This window comes from Passer domesticus, chromosome 29 (assembly GCF_036417665.1).
Source record: "Passer domesticus isolate bPasDom1 chromosome 29, bPasDom1.hap1, whole genome shotgun sequence".
NCBI classification, from domain to species: domain Eukaryota; kingdom Metazoa; phylum Chordata; class Aves; order Passeriformes; family Passeridae; genus Passer; species Passer domesticus.
In genome coordinates, this window is record NC_087502.1 from 5,470,835 (window position 1) to 5,488,443 (window position 17,609).

General features: G+C 45.8%; 1 protein-coding gene across 1 annotated transcript; it reads left to right on the forward strand.

Moving 5' to 3' along the window:
* The first annotated feature begins 137 nt into the window (after window positions 1-137).
* Window positions 138-16,517, forward strand: AP4M1 (adaptor related protein complex 4 subunit mu 1). The gene is given in 20 exon segments (XM_064400787.1): window positions 138-252; window positions 1,202-1,297; window positions 2,997-3,060; window positions 3,063-3,102; window positions 3,971-4,067; window positions 6,291-6,368; window positions 6,370-6,402; window positions 6,866-6,895; window positions 6,897-7,020; window positions 7,667-7,840; window positions 9,034-9,087; window positions 10,147-10,256; window positions 11,345-11,436; window positions 13,242-13,286; window positions 13,793-13,843; window positions 14,524-14,599; window positions 14,601-14,642; window positions 14,972-15,275; window positions 16,236-16,362; window positions 16,364-16,517. Coding segments are annotated over 20 exon segments (1,749 nt in total). The 5' UTR covers window positions 138-195; the 3' UTR covers window positions 16,419-16,517.
* The last annotated feature ends 1,092 nt before the right edge of the window (window positions 16,518-17,609 follow it).

Sequence of the window (17,609 nt, forward strand, 5' to 3'; positions counted from 1 at the left end):
GGGAGGGGTTGGGGGGGCTCAGGGGGGTGAGGGAGGATCAGGGGTTGGGGGGGCTCAGCTTCTGAGGGGGGGCTCCGGTTTTTGCGGGTTTAGATTTGGGGAGGGGGCTCAGTTTTGGGGGGATTTGGGGGATTTTGGGGAGTTTTTGGGGGGATTTGGGGGTCTCTGATCCCCTTTTCCCTCCTGCCCCCTCAGATGCTCTCCCAGCTCTTCATCCTCAGCTCCAAGGGGGACCCCCTGATCCACAGGGACTGTATCCTCCAAAAGAGACCCAAATCCCCCCAAAATGCCCCCAAAATCCGCCCCGGGAACCCAAAATGCCCCCAAATCCCAAAATCTCCCCAGGACCCCCCAAAATTCCCTGCGGGACCCCCCCAAAGCCCCCCCAGGACCCCCCAATTTCCCTCCAGGACCCCCCAAATCCCCCCCAAAACCCTCCCAGGACCCCCCAGTTCCCCCCTAGGACCCCTCAAACCCCCCCAGATTTCCTTGACTCCACCCAGGACCCCCCAAATCCTCCCCAAATTCCCCCCAGGACCCCCCCAAACCCCCCTCAATTCCCCCTCAAACCCCCCCAGGACCCCCCAGTTCCCCCCTAGGACCCCCCAAAACCCCCCAAATCCCCCCCAAAGCCCCCCCAGGTCCCCCCAAACCCCCCAGGACCCCCCAAAACCCCCTCAATTCCCCCTCAAATCCCCTCAAATCCCCTCAAATCCCCTCAAATCCCCCCCAGGACCCCCCCAGGACCCCCCAAACCCCCTCAAATCCCCTTCAAATCCCCCCCAGGACCCCCCAGACCCCCCCAGGACCCCCCAAACCCCCTCAAATCCCCTCAAATCCCCCCCAGGACCCCCAAACCCCCCCCCAGGACCCCCCAAAACCCCCTCAAATCCCCCTCGAATCCCCCCCAAAGCCCCCCCAGGACCCCCCCAAACCCCCTCAATTCCCCCTCAAATCCCCCCCAGGACCCCCAAACCCCCCCAGGACCCCCCAAAACCCCTCAAATCCCCCCCAGGACCCCCCAAACCCCCCCAGGACCCCCCAAAACCCCCTCAAATCCCCCTCGAATCCCCCCAAAGCCCCCCCAGGACCCCCCAAACCCCCTCAATTCCCCTCAAATCCCCTCAAATCCCCTCAAATCCCCCCCAGGACCCCCCAGACCCCCCCCGGACCCCCCAAATTTTCCTTGACCCCGCCCCCATTCCGCGGGGACCCCCCCCGCGCGCCGCGTGACGTCACGGAGCTGTTCTACCGCGGGGTCTCGGCCGTGCGGGGGGAGCAGCCCCCCGTGTTCGTGGTGGGTTTGGGGCCAATTCCCGCGGCTTTGGGCAAACGCGGCACGGCTGCCGAGTCCGGGGGGTCCGGGGAGGTTTGGGGGTTTTTTTGGGATTTTTGGGGGTTTTTTGGGGTTTTTTGGGGGGTTTTTGGGTTTTTTTTGGGGGTTTTTTGGGGGTTTTTTTGAGGGATTTTGGGGTGTTTTGAGGGGATTTGGGTTGTTCCTGAGGGGATTTTGGGAGAATTCGGGGAAATTTTGGGGATTTTGGGGGTCCTGAAGGGTTTGGGGGAGGTTTTGGGTTTTTTGGGGGCGTTTGGGGTTTTTTGGGGTTTTTTTTGAGGGATTTTGGGGTGTTTTGAGGGGGATTTGGGTTGCTCCTGAGGGGATTTTGGGAGAATTCGGGGAAAATTTTGGGATTTTTTGGGGGTCCTGAAGGGTTTGGAGGAGGTTTTGGGAGGTTTGGGGTTTTTTTGGGGCGTTTTGGGGTTTTTTGGGGCGTTTTGGGGTTTTTTTGGGGGGATTTGGGGGCGTTTTGAGGGCGTTTTGGGGGCGTTTTTGAGGGGATTTGGGTTGTTCCTGAGGGGATTTTGGGAGAACTCGGGGAAATTTTGGGATTTTTGGCGGTCCTGAAGGGTTTGGGGGAGGTTTTTAGGGGGGTTGGGGTTTTTTTGGGGGGTTTTTTTGAGGGATTTTGGGGCTTTTTGAGGGGGATTTTGAGGGGATTTTGGGGGGGCATTTTGAGGGGAAATTGGGTTGTTCCTGAGGGGATTTTGGTAGAATTCAGGGAAGTTTTTGGGATTTTTGGGGGTCCTGAAGGGTTTGGGGGGTTTTGGTGGTTTTTGGGGTTTTTGGGGTTTTTTTTTTTGAGGGTTTGGGGGGTTCTGGAGGGGTTTGGGGTGTTTTGGGGTTTTTTTGGGGGGGGCGATTTTAGGGTGTTTTGAGCGGGATTTTGAGGGGACTTTAGTGAATTTTGAGGCGATTTTGGGTGGATTTTGTGGGATTTTGGGTAGGTTTTTATGGAATTCCATGGGAATGTTCAGGATTTGGGTTTTTTGGGGTGGATTTCAGGGAATTTTGAGGGATTTTGTGTGAATTTTGTGGGATTTTGGGTAGGTTTTTATGGAATTCCATGGGAATTTTCAGTATTTGGGGTTTTTTTGGGGTGGGTTTCAGGGAATTTTGAGGGATTTTGTGTGAATTTTGAGGGATTTTGGGTAGGTTTTTATGGAATTCCATAGGAATTTTTGGGAGTTGGGTTTTTTGGGTGCATTTCAGAGAATTTTGAGGGGATTTTGGGTAGGTTTTTATGGAATTCCGTGGGAATTTTCAGGATTTGGGGCTTTTTGGGGTAGATTTCAGAGAATTGTAAGGGATTTTGAGTGGATTTTGTTGGGATTTTGTGTGAATTTTGAGGGAATTTTTGTGAATTTTGAGGGATTTTTGTGAATTTTGAGGGGATTTTATGTGAATTTTGTGGGATTTTGGGTGGATTTTTATGGAATTCCACGTGAATTTTCAGGATTTGGGGTTTTTCGGGATAGATTTCAGGAATTTTGAGTGGATTTTGTGGATTTTTGTGTGAATTTTGAGGGGATTTTATGCGTATTTCGCGGATTTTGGGTGGATTTTTATGGAATTCCGTGGGAATTTTCAGGATTTGGGGTTTTTCGGGGTGGATTTTTTGGTTTTTGGGGTTCCTGAGCAGTTTTGTGCCCCCCAGACCCTCGGGGGGCTGCACTTTGCCCACGTCAGGCACGGGGGGCTCTTCTTTGGGGCCACCGTGAGGGCGACGCCTCCCCCTTCACCGTCATCGAGTTCCTCAACAGGTAACCCCAAATCCCGGGGATTTCGGGGATTCGGATTCCGGAGGGGTTGGGCCATGTTGGGGAATTTTTTGGGATTTTTTTGGGGAATTTTTGGAGCTTTTTCCGTGATTTTTTGTGATTTTTTGGTGATTTTTAGGGGTTTTTAGGAGATTTTTTTTGTTAATTTTTAGGGATTTTTTTACAGAGGGTTTTTAGGGAATTTTAGGGATTTTGGAAAAGATTTTTAGGGAATTATTTTGGGAATTTTGGGGAGGATTCTGGGGGTTTTTAATGGAATTCTTAAGGGATTTTTTGGGTGGATTTTAGGCAGATTTTGGGGTGGGTTTTTCTTCCATTTGTAGAAAATTTCAGGGTATTTTTAAAGGAATTGGGGGGATTTTTTTCCAATTTTTTTTTTTTTTGGAAGGACTTCCAGGAATTTTTGGGGAGAATTTTGGGAGATTTTTAAGGATCTTTGGAAAAATTTTAAAGATTTTGGGGGAATCTTGTTGTTTTGGTGGGTTTTTTTTTTTTGGGGGGGGGGATTTCTTTTTATTTGTTTTGTTGGGGGTTTTTTGGTGCTTTTTTTGTTTGGTTTGGTTTGGTTTTTTTGGGTTTTTTTGTTTGTTTGGTTTTTGGTTTTGGGTTGGTTTTTTTTAGGATTTTTTTCTTGGATTTCAGGATTTTTGTCTGAGATTTTAGGGATTTTTTTCAGTAATTTTTAGGGATTTTTTCTGGGGGTTTTGGGAATTTTTAATGGAAGTTTTGAGGATTTTTTTTTTCTGGGGTTTTGGGAATTTTTTACAGAATTTTGGGGATTTTTTTCCTGTGATTTTTGGGCCTGCTTGGGCTGGATTTTGGGCTGGATCTGGGGGGTTTTGGGTCCCAGGCTGGTGACGCTGCTGCGGGATTTCTGCGGGCCCCTGAGCGAGAAAAGCCTCGGCACGAACCTGGGGCTGGTGGGGGAGCTGCTGGAGGAACTGGTGGTAACTGGGACAAACTGGGACCCACTGCCAGCGACTGGGGGGGACTGGGATAAACTGGGACAAACTGGGAGGGACTGGGGGGGACTGGGATAAACTGGGACCCACTGCCAGCGACTGGGGGGGACTGGGGGGGACTGGGACAAACTGGGACCCACTGCGAGCGACTGGGGGGACTGGGGGGGACTGGGACAAACTGGACCCACTGGGGGGGGACTGGGATAAACTGGGACCCACTGGGAGGGGACTGGGAGGGACTGGGACAAACTGGGAGGGACTGGGGGGGACTGGGGGGGACTGGGACACAAACTGGGACCCACTGCGAGCGACTGGGGGGGACTGGGGGGGGACTGGGACAAACTGGGACCCACTGGGGGGGACTGGGATAAACTGGGACCCACTGGGAGGGGACTGGGAGGGGACTGGGACAAACTGGGAGGGACTGGGGGGGGACTGGGACCCACTGGGGGGGACTGGGAGGGGATTGGGAGGGACTGGGAGGGACTGGGATAAACTGGAGGGACTGGGAGGCGATTGGGAGGGACTGGGATAAACTGGGAGGGACTGGGAGGCGATTGGGAGGGACTGGGATGGACTGGGAGGGGACTGGGAGGGACTGGGAGGGGATTTGGGGGGAGTGGGAGGGGTTAAAGTCAAACTGGGACGGACTGGGAGGGGACGGGGATGGACTGGATAAACTAGGGAGGACTGGGAGGGGAATTGGGGGCACTGGGATGAACTGGGAGGAGATTTTTGTGGCACTGGGATGAACTGGGAAGGACTGGGAGTTACTGGGACGCCCCTTTGGGGCCAACCCGGGGGGTCCTGGGGCCATTTTGGGCCTCCTGGACCCTCCCCAATCCCTTGAAATCCCCCAAATCCCTCTGAAATCCCCCAAATCCCTCTGAAATCCCCCAAAATCCCTCTGAAATCCCCCAGATTCCCAGATTTTGCCCCAAATTCCTGGATTTCCCCCCCAAATCCCCCCAAAAGGCCCCAAATTCCCAATTTTGCCCCTAAATCCCCCCCAAATGCCCCAAATTCCCGGATTTTGCCCCCAGTTCCCAGATTTTACTGCCAATTTCCCAGATTTTCCCCCAAATTACTGGATATTTCCCCAAATCCCTGGATTTTTTCCCCAAATTCCCGGATTTTGCCCCAAATCCCCCCAAAATGCCCCAAATTCCCAGATTTTTCTCCCAAAATTCCCAGATTTTGCCCCAAAATTCCCGGATTTTGCCCCCAAATCCCCAGATTTTGTCCCTAAATCCCCCTAAAATTCCCTAAACTCCCGGATTTTTTTCCCAAATTCCCAGATTTTTCCCAAATTCCCGGATTTTTTCCAATCCCCCAGATTTTTTCCCCAGATCTTCGGATTTTCCCCCAAATTCCCAGATTTTGCCCCTAAATCCCCCCCAAAATGCCCCAAATCCCCGGATTTTCCCCCAAATTCCCAGATTTTACCCACAAATCCCTGGATTTTGCCCCTAAATCCCCCCCAAAATGCCCCAAATTCCCAGATTTTCCCCCCAAATCCCCGTATTTTGCCCCAAATCCCCTAAAATTCCCTAAATTCCCAGATTTTTCCCCAAATCCCCCGCTTTTCCCCCCAAATCCCCGGATTTTTCCCCCCAAATCCCCGGATTTTTCCCCAAATCCCCCCAAAATCCCAGAATTTGCCCCTGAAATCCCCGGATTTTTCTCCCAAATCCCGGATTTTCCCCCAAAATCCCCGGATTTTTCCCCAAATTCCCAGATTTTGCCCCCAAATCCCCGGATTTTTCCCCAAATATCCGGATTTTTCCCCAAAATCCCAGATTTTCCCCCCCAAATCCCCCGGATTTTTTCCCAAATCCACGGATTTTTCCCCAAATATCTGGATTTTTCCCCAAATTCCCAGATTTTCCCCCCAAATCCCTGGATTTTGCCCCAAATCCCCCCAAAATCCCAAATTTTGCCCCTAAAATTCCCAGATTTTCCCCCCAAATCCCCAGATTTTTCCCCAAATCCCCGGATCTCCCCCCAAATCCCCCCAAAATCCCAGAATTTGCCCCTAAAATTCCCAGATTTTTCCCCAAAATCCCCGGATTTTCCCCAAATGCCCGGATTTTCCCCCGAATCCCGGATTTTTCCCCCAAATCCCCAGATTTTTCCCCCAAATTCCTGGATTTTCCCCGAATCCGCGGATTTTGCCCCAAATCCGCGGATTTTGCCCCACCGGCGCAGGACTTCGGGCACATCCAGAGCACGAGCGCCGAGGTGCTGCGCAGCCTGGTGCACTCGGAGCCCGAGAGCCCCAAAACCCTTCAGCCTGCTCGACCTGGGCTCCGTGGGGCTGGTGCGTGCACACACACCCCAATTCCCTGGAAAAAACCAAATTCCTGGGAAAAATTCCTGGGGGAAAAAACCCAAAATTCCTGGGAAAAAAAAAAACCAAAATTCCCAGGAAAAAAAACCAAAATTCCTGTGAAAAACCCCAAAAATTTCTGGGGGAAGAAACCAAAAATTCCTGTGAAAAACCCAAAAATTCCTGGGGGAAAAAAAACCCAAAATTCCTGGGAAAAACCCCAAATTCTCAGGAAGAAAACCCAAATTCCCAGAAAAAGACCCAAAAATTCCTGGAAAAAACCAAAATTCCTGGAAAAATACCAAAATTCCTGGGTTAAAAAAAAAAAAACAAAATTCCTAGGAAAAATCCCAAAATTCCCAGGAAAAAACCAAAAATTCCAGGAAAAACCCCAAAATTCCTGGTAAAACCCCCAAATTTTACAGAAAATTCCCGATTTTTTGGTGTTTTGCAGTTCGGGGCGGAGACGCAGCAGAGCCGGGTGGGTGCCGGGGGGGGCGGCCAGCAGACCCCTGCCCCCGCCCAGGGGGGACCAGGTGGGAGCCAAAACCCCCAAAACCCCCCAAAACCCCCAAAACCCCCAAAACCCCCAAAACCCCCAAAATTCCGGCCCAGAATTCCCCCAATCCCAAAATTCCCCGCGCGGATTTGCTCAAAAATGGGAAAATTTTGCTCGAAATTCACCCAAAATTCACCTAAAATGTAACTCAGAGACACCTCAACTACAAGTTCCTGAAATGTCCAAAATTCCACTTAAATCTGCTCAAAATTCACCCCAAATGCATCAAAATCTCCCAAAAAAATCCCCCCAAATTCACCCCAAAATGAAAAAAATAATATTCCCTGGGAATCCCAAAAATTCTTCAGAAATCCCCAAAAAATACCCCAAAATCCCTGAAAAATCCCCCTTAATTTCCCCAAGAAATTCCCAAAAAATCCCCATACTTTCATGAAAAATAAAAAAAAAATTCCAAAAAAATCCAAACAATACAAAAAAAATCCCCCCAAAATCCCCCATAATTCTGTGGAAAAATCAGAAAAAATCCCCCAAAACTCCAAAAAAAAATCACAAAAATCCACCAAAAAAAAAAAATCCCTAAAAAAACCCTCAAAAATTCCCCCCAAAAAATTCCCAAAAAATCCCAAAATCCCCCAAAAAATCCCAATTTCCCCCCAAACTCTCCCCAGCCCCCAAGTCCGAGGTCTTCGTGGACGTCCTCGAGCGCCTCTCGGTCGTCATCGCCGCCAACGTGAGCCCAAAAAACCCCAAAAACCCCAAAAATGACCCCAAAAACCCAAAAACCGACCCCAATTCGGGTTTCTCGCCCCAAAAAAACCCCGAAATTGGGATTTTTTGGGGCAGGGGACGCCCTGAAGGTCGACGTGCAGGGCGAGATCCGCCTCAAGTCCTACCTGCCCCCCTGCACTGGTAACTCCAGTTTTTGGGGGGAATTTGGGGTTTTTTTGGGAAATTTGGGGTTTTTTGGGGGGGCTCTGGAATTTCTGTGGATGCCTGAAAAAATGGGGGGAAAAAAACCAAAATTTGGGGGTTTTGAGGATGGGGGAATGTGATTTTGGGAGAGGAAAAAAATCCAATTTTGGGGAGGAAAAATCAAAATTCGGGAACAATTTTGGGAGGGAAAATTTGAACTTTGGTGGGGGAATATCCAGTTTTGGGGCAGAAAAAAATCAATTTCAGGGTTTTTTTTTGGGGGGGAAGACCGAAAATTTGGAAGGTACTGGGGAAAAAGGCCAAATTTGGGGGGGATTTGGGGGGAAATTCTAAAATTTAAGGGATTTGTGAGTCGAAATAATAATTTGGGGAGGGAAAATCTGAATTGGGGAAGATTTGGAGTGAAAAGCTCAAATTTAGAAGGGAAAATCCCCAGATTTTGGGGATTTTAGCAGAAATTCAATTTTTGGGGGGGAAAAACCCGAATTTGGGAGGGTCTGGAAAGGTTTCTGAAAGGTTAAAGGGGATTTTGGGGAGAAATCTGGGGATTTTGGAGGGAATTTGGGGGAGAACTTTGGGGAATTTTGGGGAGAATTAAAGAGAATTTCATGAGGGCAAAAGGGTCCTGGAAGGGGCAAAAAGGGGCGGGAAAAGGGAATTTTGGGAATTGTGAGGAATTTTGGGGGATTTTGAAAACATTTGGGGGTCTTGGAAGGATTTTTGGAGGGTCTCAAAAAATTTTGAGGGAATTTTGGGAGAATTAAGTGGAAATTTCGTGAGGGCAAAAGGGTCCTGGAAGGGGAAAAAAGGGCGGGAAAAGGGAATTTGGGGAATTGTGAGGGAATTTTGGGGAATTGTGAGGGAATTTTGGGGGATTTTGAAAACATAACTTTGGGGTCTTGGAAGGATTTTTGGAGGGTCTCAAAAATTTTGAGGGAATTTTGGGAGAATTAAGGGGAATTTCGTGAGGGCAAAAGGGTCCTGGAAGGGGAAAAAAGGGCGGAAAAGGGAATTTGGGGGAATTTTGAGGGGATTTTGAGGGATTTTCAGTGAATTGGGGGTCCGGGGGGGGTTGGGGGGTCCGAAAAAATTTTGGGGGGTTTCCAGGTTGATTTTTGGGGAGTCCCCGGTGGGTTTTGGGGTTCCTGACCCCCCCTTTGTCCCCCCAGAGGTGCGGATCGGCCTCACGGAGGAATTTTGTGTGGGAAAATCGGAGCTGAGGGGTGAGACCCCCCCAAAAACACCTGGAGACCCCAAAATCTTCCCCAAAATCCCCGCCAGGACCCCAAACCCACAAAAATTCCCCAAAAATCCCCCCCCAAAATCCCCACATCTGCCCAAATCCGCCTTTTTTTTCCCCCTTCCAGGACCCTTTTACCTCACAAAATTCTCTTTAATTCCCCCAAATTTCTCCCAGAATTCCCAAAAATTCCCCTTTTTTCCCTTTCCATCACATTTCAAACTGCTTTTTACCCCCAAATTTCCCTTTCTTCCCTGTCTTTTCCCCTAAAACCCCACTTTGAACACCCCAAACCCCTCAAATTTCCCGGAATTTTCTGGAATTCCCAAATTTCCCCATTTTTCCCTTACCATCTCTCAAGCCCCTCAAAAATCCAATTTTTCCCCCTTTTCCCCCCCCAAAACCCCACTCCAAACACCCCAAACCCCCTCAGACCCCCCAAAATTCCCAAATTTCCCCCAAAATCCCCATTTTTCCCCTTCCCACCACCTTTCAAATCACATTTTACCCCCAAAATTCCCCTTTTTTTTTCCCATTTCCCCCATTTTTTCCCCCTAAAAACCCCCACTTCAAACACCCCAAACCCCCTCAGACCCCCCAAAATTCCTACATCTCCCCAAAAAAATTCCCAAATCTCCCAAAAAATTCCCAAATTTCCACCAAAATCCCCATTTTTCCCCTTCCCACCACCTTTCAAATCACGTTTCACCCCAAAATTCCCCTTTTTTTCCCCGTTTTTTCCCCCTGAAACCCCACTTTAAATACCCCAACCCCATCATACCCCCCAAAATTCCAAATCTTCCCCCAAAATTCCCAAATCTCCCGCAAAAATCCCCAAATTTCCCTAAATTCCCATTTTTTCCCTTCCCACCACCTCTCAAACCCCTCAAAAATTCCCTTTTTTTCCCTTTTTTTTCCATTTTTTCCCCCCAAAACCCCGCTCCAAACACCTCAGACCCCCCCCAAATTTCCCGGGATTTGGGGAATTTCCCGGAATTTTGGGAATTTCCCGGAATTTCTGGAATTTTCCGGAACGTTCCAGGCTACGGCACGCCGGTGCGGGTGGACGAGGTTTCCTTCCCACAGCTCCGTGCGCCTCGACGAGTTCGGCTCCGGCCCGCGTGCTCAGGGTCACCCCCCAACCCCGGGGAGGTGGGGATTTTGGGGAGAAATCCGGGCATTTCGGGAAAATTGGGAGATCCCAGGGGGGTGGGGAAAAATCGGGGGGAAATGGGGGTTTTTGGGGGGGAAAATGGGATTTTAAGGGGATTTTTTTTGGGGAAAAAAGGGGATTGTAAGGGTAAAAATGGGATTTTTTGTGAGGGAAAAAATAGGATTTTTTTGGGGGGGAAAAATGGGGGTTTTTAAGAGGAAAATGGGATTTTAAGGGGATTTTTTGGGGAAAAAAGGGGATTTTAAGGGGAAAAATGGGATTTTTTTGGGGGGAGAAAAAGGGGATTTTAAGGGTAAAACTGGGATTTTTTTGTGAGGGGAAAAAATAGGATTTTTTTTTTGAAAAATAAGATTTTTTCTTTTTTGAAAAATGGGATTTTTTGGGGGAAAAATTTTTTTTTTTTAAGAAATATGGGATTTTAAGGGGATTTTTTTGGGGAAAAAAGTGGATTTTAAGGGTAAAAAAGGGATTTTTTGGGAGGGAAAAAATAGGATTGTTTTTTTGGAAAATAAGATTTTTTTTTTTGAAAAATGGGATTTTTTGGGGGGAAAATTGGGTTTTTTTGGGGGGAAGGAAATTTTAAGGGGATTTTTTTTTTTTTGGGAAAAAGGGATTTTTTTGGGGGAAAAAACTGGGATTGTTGGGGTATTTTCTGGGGGAGGAAAGGGAAAATTTAGGGGTTTTTTGGGGGGGAAAAATGGGAGTTTTAAGGGTAAAAAAATAGGGTTTTTTGGGGGGGCAAAACCTGAATATTAAGGGGATTTTTTTGGAGAAAAAACCTCGGATTTTAATGGGATTATTTTGGGGGAAAAGGGAATTTTAAAGGGACTTTTTTTTTGTGGAAAAAGTGGAATTTTAAGGGTAAAAAAAAATTGATTTTTTTGGGGGGGGAAAAATGGGGATTTTTTGGTGTAAAAACCAGAATTTTATGAATTTCCAGCCGAATTTCCCCTTTTATCCCCAGAATTCCCCCTGGGAAGGGCCAGGATGAGCCCCAAGGCCGGGAATGTTGGGAATTTTGGGCATTTTGGGCTCATTGGGCTCTTTTGGGATTTCCCCCCCGCAGATGACGCTGATGCAGTACCAGGTGCTGGAGGAGCTGCCGGCCCCGCTGCCCTTCCGCCTCTTCCCCTCCCTGCACACCGACGCCTCGGGCAGGTGGGACATTCAGGGGGGTTGGGAAATTTGGGGGTTTTTGGTGATTTGGGATTTTTTTAGGATTTTTGGGATTTTTTTGGTGATTTTTTGGTCGTTTTTTGGAATTTTTCTGATTTTTTAATGATTTTTTTGGGATTTTTTTCTGATTTTGCGGGTTTTTTTTGGAATTTTTGTGATTTTTTTGGTGTTTTTTTGGGATTTTTTTTTTAGGATTTCTTGGATTTTTAAAGAATTTTTGGTGATTTTTTTGGATTTTTCTCTGATTTTTTAATGATTTTTTGGGATTTTTTTTCCTGATTTTGGGATTTTTTGGGAATTTTTTGGGAATTTTTTTGGGGTTTTTTTGGATTTTTTTAGGATTTCTTGGGATTTTAAGAATTTTTTGGTGATTTTTTGGGATTTTTTTTTCTGATTTTTGAGTGGTTTTTTGGGATTTGTTGTGATTTTTTGGTGGTTTTTTGGGAACTTTTTGGTGATGTTTTTGGGATTTTTTGAGATTTTTTGAGATTTTTGGTGGATTTTTTGTGATTTTTAAAGGATATTTTTGAATTTTTTTTCTGATTTTTTGTAATTTTTTTGATCTTTTAAGAATTATTTTCAAGTTTTCTTTGCAATTTTCCCTCTCTTTTATAGATATTTTTTTTTGTGACTTTTGGGTGATTTTTTAAAGGATTTTTTAGGGATTTTTTGGATTTTTTGGGTGCTGGAGGAGCTGCCGGCCCCGCTGCCCTTCCGCTCTTCCCCTCCCTGGACACCGAGGCCTCGGGCAGGTGGGGAGTTTTGGGATTTTTTGGGATTTTTTTAGGATTTTTGGGGATTTTTTGGGGAGTTTTTTTGGAAATTTTTTTCGAATTTTAAAATAATTTTTGGGGGATTTTTTTCTGATTTTTTCTGAGTTTTTTAGGATTTTTTTTTGTGATTTTTTGGGAGTTTTGGGATTTTTTTAGGATTTTTAGGATTTTTTTTTCTGATTGCTTTTTGTAATTTTTTTGGGTTTTTTAAAGTTTTTTTCAGATTTTCTTTGTGATTTCTTCCCCGGCTTTACAGATTTTTTGTGATTTTTTTGTGATTTTTAGGATTTTTTGTGATTTTAAAGAATTTGTTTTCTGATTTTTTTTGTAATTTTTTGGATATTTAAAAAATGATTTTCAAATTTCTTTGCGATTTTCCCCCATTTTTATAGGAGGTTTTTTTTGTGAATTTTGGGTGATTTTTAAAGGATTTTTTATGGACTTTTTGGAATTTTTTTGATCTTTTTGGGTTTGGGCTTTTTTTTTTTTTCCTGGGATTTTTGGGAAGTTTTTTTTGAGATTGTTTTCTGGGTTTTTGGGGATTTTTTTTTATTTTTTTTTTGGGGGGGATTCTTGGGGGTTTTTGGGGGGATTTTTTGTGATTTTTAGGGGATTTTTTCTGTTTTTTAAAGATTTTTGGTGAGATTTTTTTCAGAATTTTTGTGGCTTTTTTGGTGACTTTTTAAAATTTTTTTTGGTTTTTAAATGACTTTTGGGGCCACTTTAAGGGATTTTGGGGGGATTTTTTTGGGATTTTTTTCTGGGTTTTTCTGGATGATTTTTAGGGCTTTTCCCAGATTTTTGTGTTTTTCTCCCAGTTTTTAGGCATTTTCCCCAATTTTCAGGCATTTCCCCTCATTTTTAAGCCTAATTTCCAGGAATATCTCAATTTTTTTTGGTTGTTTTTTTGGGATTTTCCCCTTCCCCAACCCCCTGAGGGAATTCCCCAAATTCTTTGGGATTTCCCTCCCAAATTTCCGGGATTTTTTCCCAATTTTGCCTTTTTCCCCTCAGGATCCGCCTTTATCTGAAGCTGCGCTGTGACCTCCCCCCCAAAAAGGTGAAATTTGGGGAAAATTTGGGAATTTCTGGGACAATCCTGGAATCTTCGGCCACCTGGGACTCCCAAAATTCCCAAATTTCCCCAAAACTCTCAAATTTCCCCCCAAAATCCCATTTTTTCCCAAAAAAATCCCAAATTTTCCCCCAAAATCCCCATTTTTCCCAAAATTCCCCAATTTCCCCTCAAAATCACAGATTTCCCCCAAAATTCCCAAATTTCCCCCAAAAATCCCAATTTCCCCCAAATTTTCCCTAAAAAATCCCAAATTTTCCAAAAATTTCCCCCACAAAAATCCCAAATTTTCAAAAAATTCCCAAATTTTGCCTCCAAAATCCCCAAATTTTTCCCCAAATCCCCAATTTTCACCCAAAAAATCCCAAATTTCCCCCCAAAATTCCCAATTTACCCCCCAAAAAATCCCAAATTTTCCAAAAATCCCCAAATTTTGCCCCCAAAAATCCCAAATTTTCCCAAAATCCCCAATTTTCCCCCCAAACTGCAGCCAAGCCGTCAACGTCCGCCTGCAGCTCCCGGTGCCCAAAGGCGTCTCCAGGTGGGAAATATGGGAATTTTGGGGGAATTTTCGGGGATTTTGGGATTTTGGGGAGTCCTGGGGGGTGAATCCCAAATTTTGGGGGAATTTTGAGCGAATTTTGAGGGATTTTGATGGAAATTTTGGGATTTGGGGCTGGAATTTTGGGCTGAAATCCCAAATTCTGGGAGCAGAATCTGAGGGAATTTTGAGGATTTGGGTGAATTTTGAGGGATTTTTTTGGGGATTTTTTGGGGTTTTGGGATTTGGGGTTGGAATTTTGGGATTTGGGGCTGGAATTTTGGGCTGAAATCCCAAATTTTGGGGGGCAATTTGAGGGAATTTTGAGGGATTTGGGTGAATTTTGAAGGGTTTTTTTTGGATTTTGGGATGTGGGGCTGGAATTTTGGGCTGAAATCCAAATTTTGGGGGTGAATCCGAGTGAATTTTGAGGGATTTTTTGGGATTTTTTTTATTTGGGATTTGGGGTTGGATTTGGGGCTGGAATTTTGGATTGGGGGCTGGATTTTGGGATTTGGGGCTGGAATTTTGGGATCTGGGGCTGGACTTTTGGGATTTGGGGCTGGAATTTTGGGATCTGGGGCTGGATTTGGGGATTTGGGGCTGGAATTTTGGGATCTGGGGCTGGATTTGGGGATTTGGGCTGGAATTTTGGGCTGAATGCCGTTTTTTTGCCCCAGCCTCTCCCAGGAGCTGAGCAGCCCCGACCAGGCGGCCGAGCTGGATTTGGGCTCGCGCAGCATCCGCTGGGAAATCCCCCAAAATCCAGGGCGGCTCCCAGCTCTCCGCCCTCTTCAAGGTCAGAATCCCCAAATATTCCCCAAAATTCCCCAAAATCCCCACAAAAATCCTCAAGAAATAAAAGAAATCCAAAAAATCCCCACCAAAAAGCCTTAAAAATGGCAAAAAAAACCCCAAAAAATCGTGGGAAAATCCCTAAAAAATCCCCCAAAATAATTTTTTTAAAATCCCTAAAAATTGCCAAAAAGAACCGCAAAATCCTGGAGAAATCCCTAAAAAAATCCCCCCCTCAAAATTCCCCAAAAACTCGCAAAAAATTCCCCAAAAAATCCAAATTTATCCCAAAATCCAGGGCGGCTCCCAGCTCTCCGCCCTCTTCAAGGTCAGAATCCCCCAAAAATTCACAAAAATTCCCAAAAATCAGCACAAAAATCCTCAAAAATTAAAAGAAATCCAAAAAAATCCTCCCCAAAAAGCCTTAAAAATGGCCATAAAATCCCAAAAAATTGTGGGAAGATCCCTTTAAAATCCCCCCCAAAAATAATAAAAGAAATCCCTAAAAATTGCCAAAACCCCCCACCAAAATCCTGGAGAAATCCCAAAAAAATCCCTCCAAAAATTCCCCAAATATCCAAATTTATCCCAAAATCCCCAAAATCCAGGGGGGTCGCAGCTCTCCGCCCTCTTCAAGGTCAGAATTCCCCAAAAAATTCCTAAAATTCCCAAAAACCTCCCAAAAATAACAATAAATCCCAAAAATCCCCAAAAAATCCCAAAAATCTCTCAAAAAATCACAAAAAAAAACCCAAAAAAATCTCCAAAAAAATCACAAAAAACCCCCTAAAAATCTCCCAAAAAATCACCAAAAAAAATCTCCCAAAAAATCACAAAAATAACAAAAAATCTCCCCAAAAATCACAAAAATCCTCAAAATCCCAAAAAACACCCTAAAAAGCCCAAATTTTTTTTCCAAATTCTCTTTTTTTTTCCATTTCCAGCCGGAGGTGCCCAGCCTGGGTCCCCCCGTGGCGGCTGGAGCTGGGCCCTGCCCACTCCTGCTCCAAAAACCTCAAATATCCTCCCAAAATCCCCCAAATAGTCCTCAAAATCCCAAAAATAACAATAAATGCACAGAAATCTCCCAAAAATATAAAAAAATCCCCCAAAAATCCCAGAAAATGGCTGAAAAATCTCAGAAATGGCTGAAAAATCTCAGAAAATGGCCAAAAAATCACAAAAAATCCCCAAAAAACACCCTAAAATTCCCGATTTTTTTCCCAAATTCCCATTTTTTTCCCAAATTTTCCATTTCCAGCTGGAGGTTCCTTCCTCGGGTTCCTCGTGGTGGCTGGAGCCGGGCCCTGCCCACTCCTGCTCGGGGCTCCCAAGGAACCCCAAAACCCTCCCTAAAACCCCCCAAAATTCCCCAAATATGCCCCAAAAAATCTGAAAATTAGCAAAAATTCACTAAAAATTCCCCCAAACTCCCAAAAATAACAATAAATCCCAAAAAATCCCCCAAAAAATCCCCAAAAAATGCTGAAAAATCCCAAAAAATACCAAAAAAATCACAAAAAATCCCCAAAAACACCCTAAAATTCCCGATTTTTTTCCAAATTCCCATTCTTTTCCCCAAATTTTCCATTTCCAGCTGGAGGTTCCTTCCCTGGGCCCGTCGTGGCGGCTGGAGCTGGGCCCTGCGCACGGCTCCTTCCAGCTCCCGTCCCACTCCTGCTCGGGCTGCGCGTGCGCTTCCTGCGGCTCTCGGGGCCGCCGGGGGCAGCGCTGGGTGCGCTACCTGAGCCACAGCGACAGCTACGTCCTGCGCCTCTGACACAGCCGCGGGCCCAAACTGCCCGGAATGCCAGAGAAATTCCCCAGAAACTCCAGAGAAATTCCAGCGAAATTCCCCAAATAAACGGTGCCGAAACGGCGGCGGTGTCGGTGTTTTTATTGGGGGAAAACGGGGAAAAAGGGTGGAAAATTTGGGATTCTGCTCCCAAAATAGTGTGGGAAGACAAGAAAGAGTGGGAAGCCCAAATATTTGGGAAAAGGTCCCAAAATTCCCATAAAATTCCCAAGAAATTCCAGCGAAATTCCCAAAAAGAAGGGTGCAGAAACGGCGGCGGTGTCGGCGTTTTCACTGGGGGAAATGGGAAAAATTTGGGATTCTGCTCCCAAAATAGCGTGGGAAGAGGAAAAGGGAAAGCCCAAAATATTTGGGGAAAAGATCCAGAGAATTCCCACAAAATTCCTACGAAATCCCCGAGAAATTCCAGCGAAATTCCCGAAAAAAACGGTGCAGAAACGGCGGCGGTGTCGGTGTTTTATTGGGCGATTTTGGGGGGAAAACAGGGAAAAATGGGGTGAAAAATTCAGGATTCTGTTCCCAAAATAGCATGGGAAGAGGGAAAGGAGAAGAAGCCCAAAATATTTGGGAAAGGATCCCAAAATTCCCCTGAAATTCCCAAGAAATTCCAGCAAAATTCCCGAAATAAACGGTGCAGAAACAGCGGCGGTGTCGGCGTTTTTATTGGGGGCAAACAGGGAAAAAGGGTGGAAAATTCGGGATTCTGCTCCCAAAACAGTGTGGGAAGACAGGAACGAGTGGGAAGCCCAAAATAGTTGGGGAAAATCCCAAATTCCCATGAATTCCTAAAAAATTCCAGCGAAATTCCCAAAAAAACAGTCCAGAAACAGCAGAGTTGTCGGTGTTTTTATTGGGGGGAAAATGGGGCAAAAGGGTGGAAAATTCGGGATTCTGCTCCCAAAATTCCATGGAAGAAGAGAAGCAGAAGAAGCCCAAAATATTTGGGGAAAAGGTCCCAAAATTCCAAGAAAATCCCTGAAATTCCCGAGAAATTCCAGCGAAATTCCAAAAAAATGGCCCAGAAATGAGGGAGGTGTTGGAATTTTTATTGGGGATTTTGGGGTGAAAATGGGGAAAAAAAGGGGTGGAAAATTCAGAATTCTGAGGTCAGAAAGTACAGAAAGAGAAGGGAGGGCGGGAACCCCAAATCTTGGG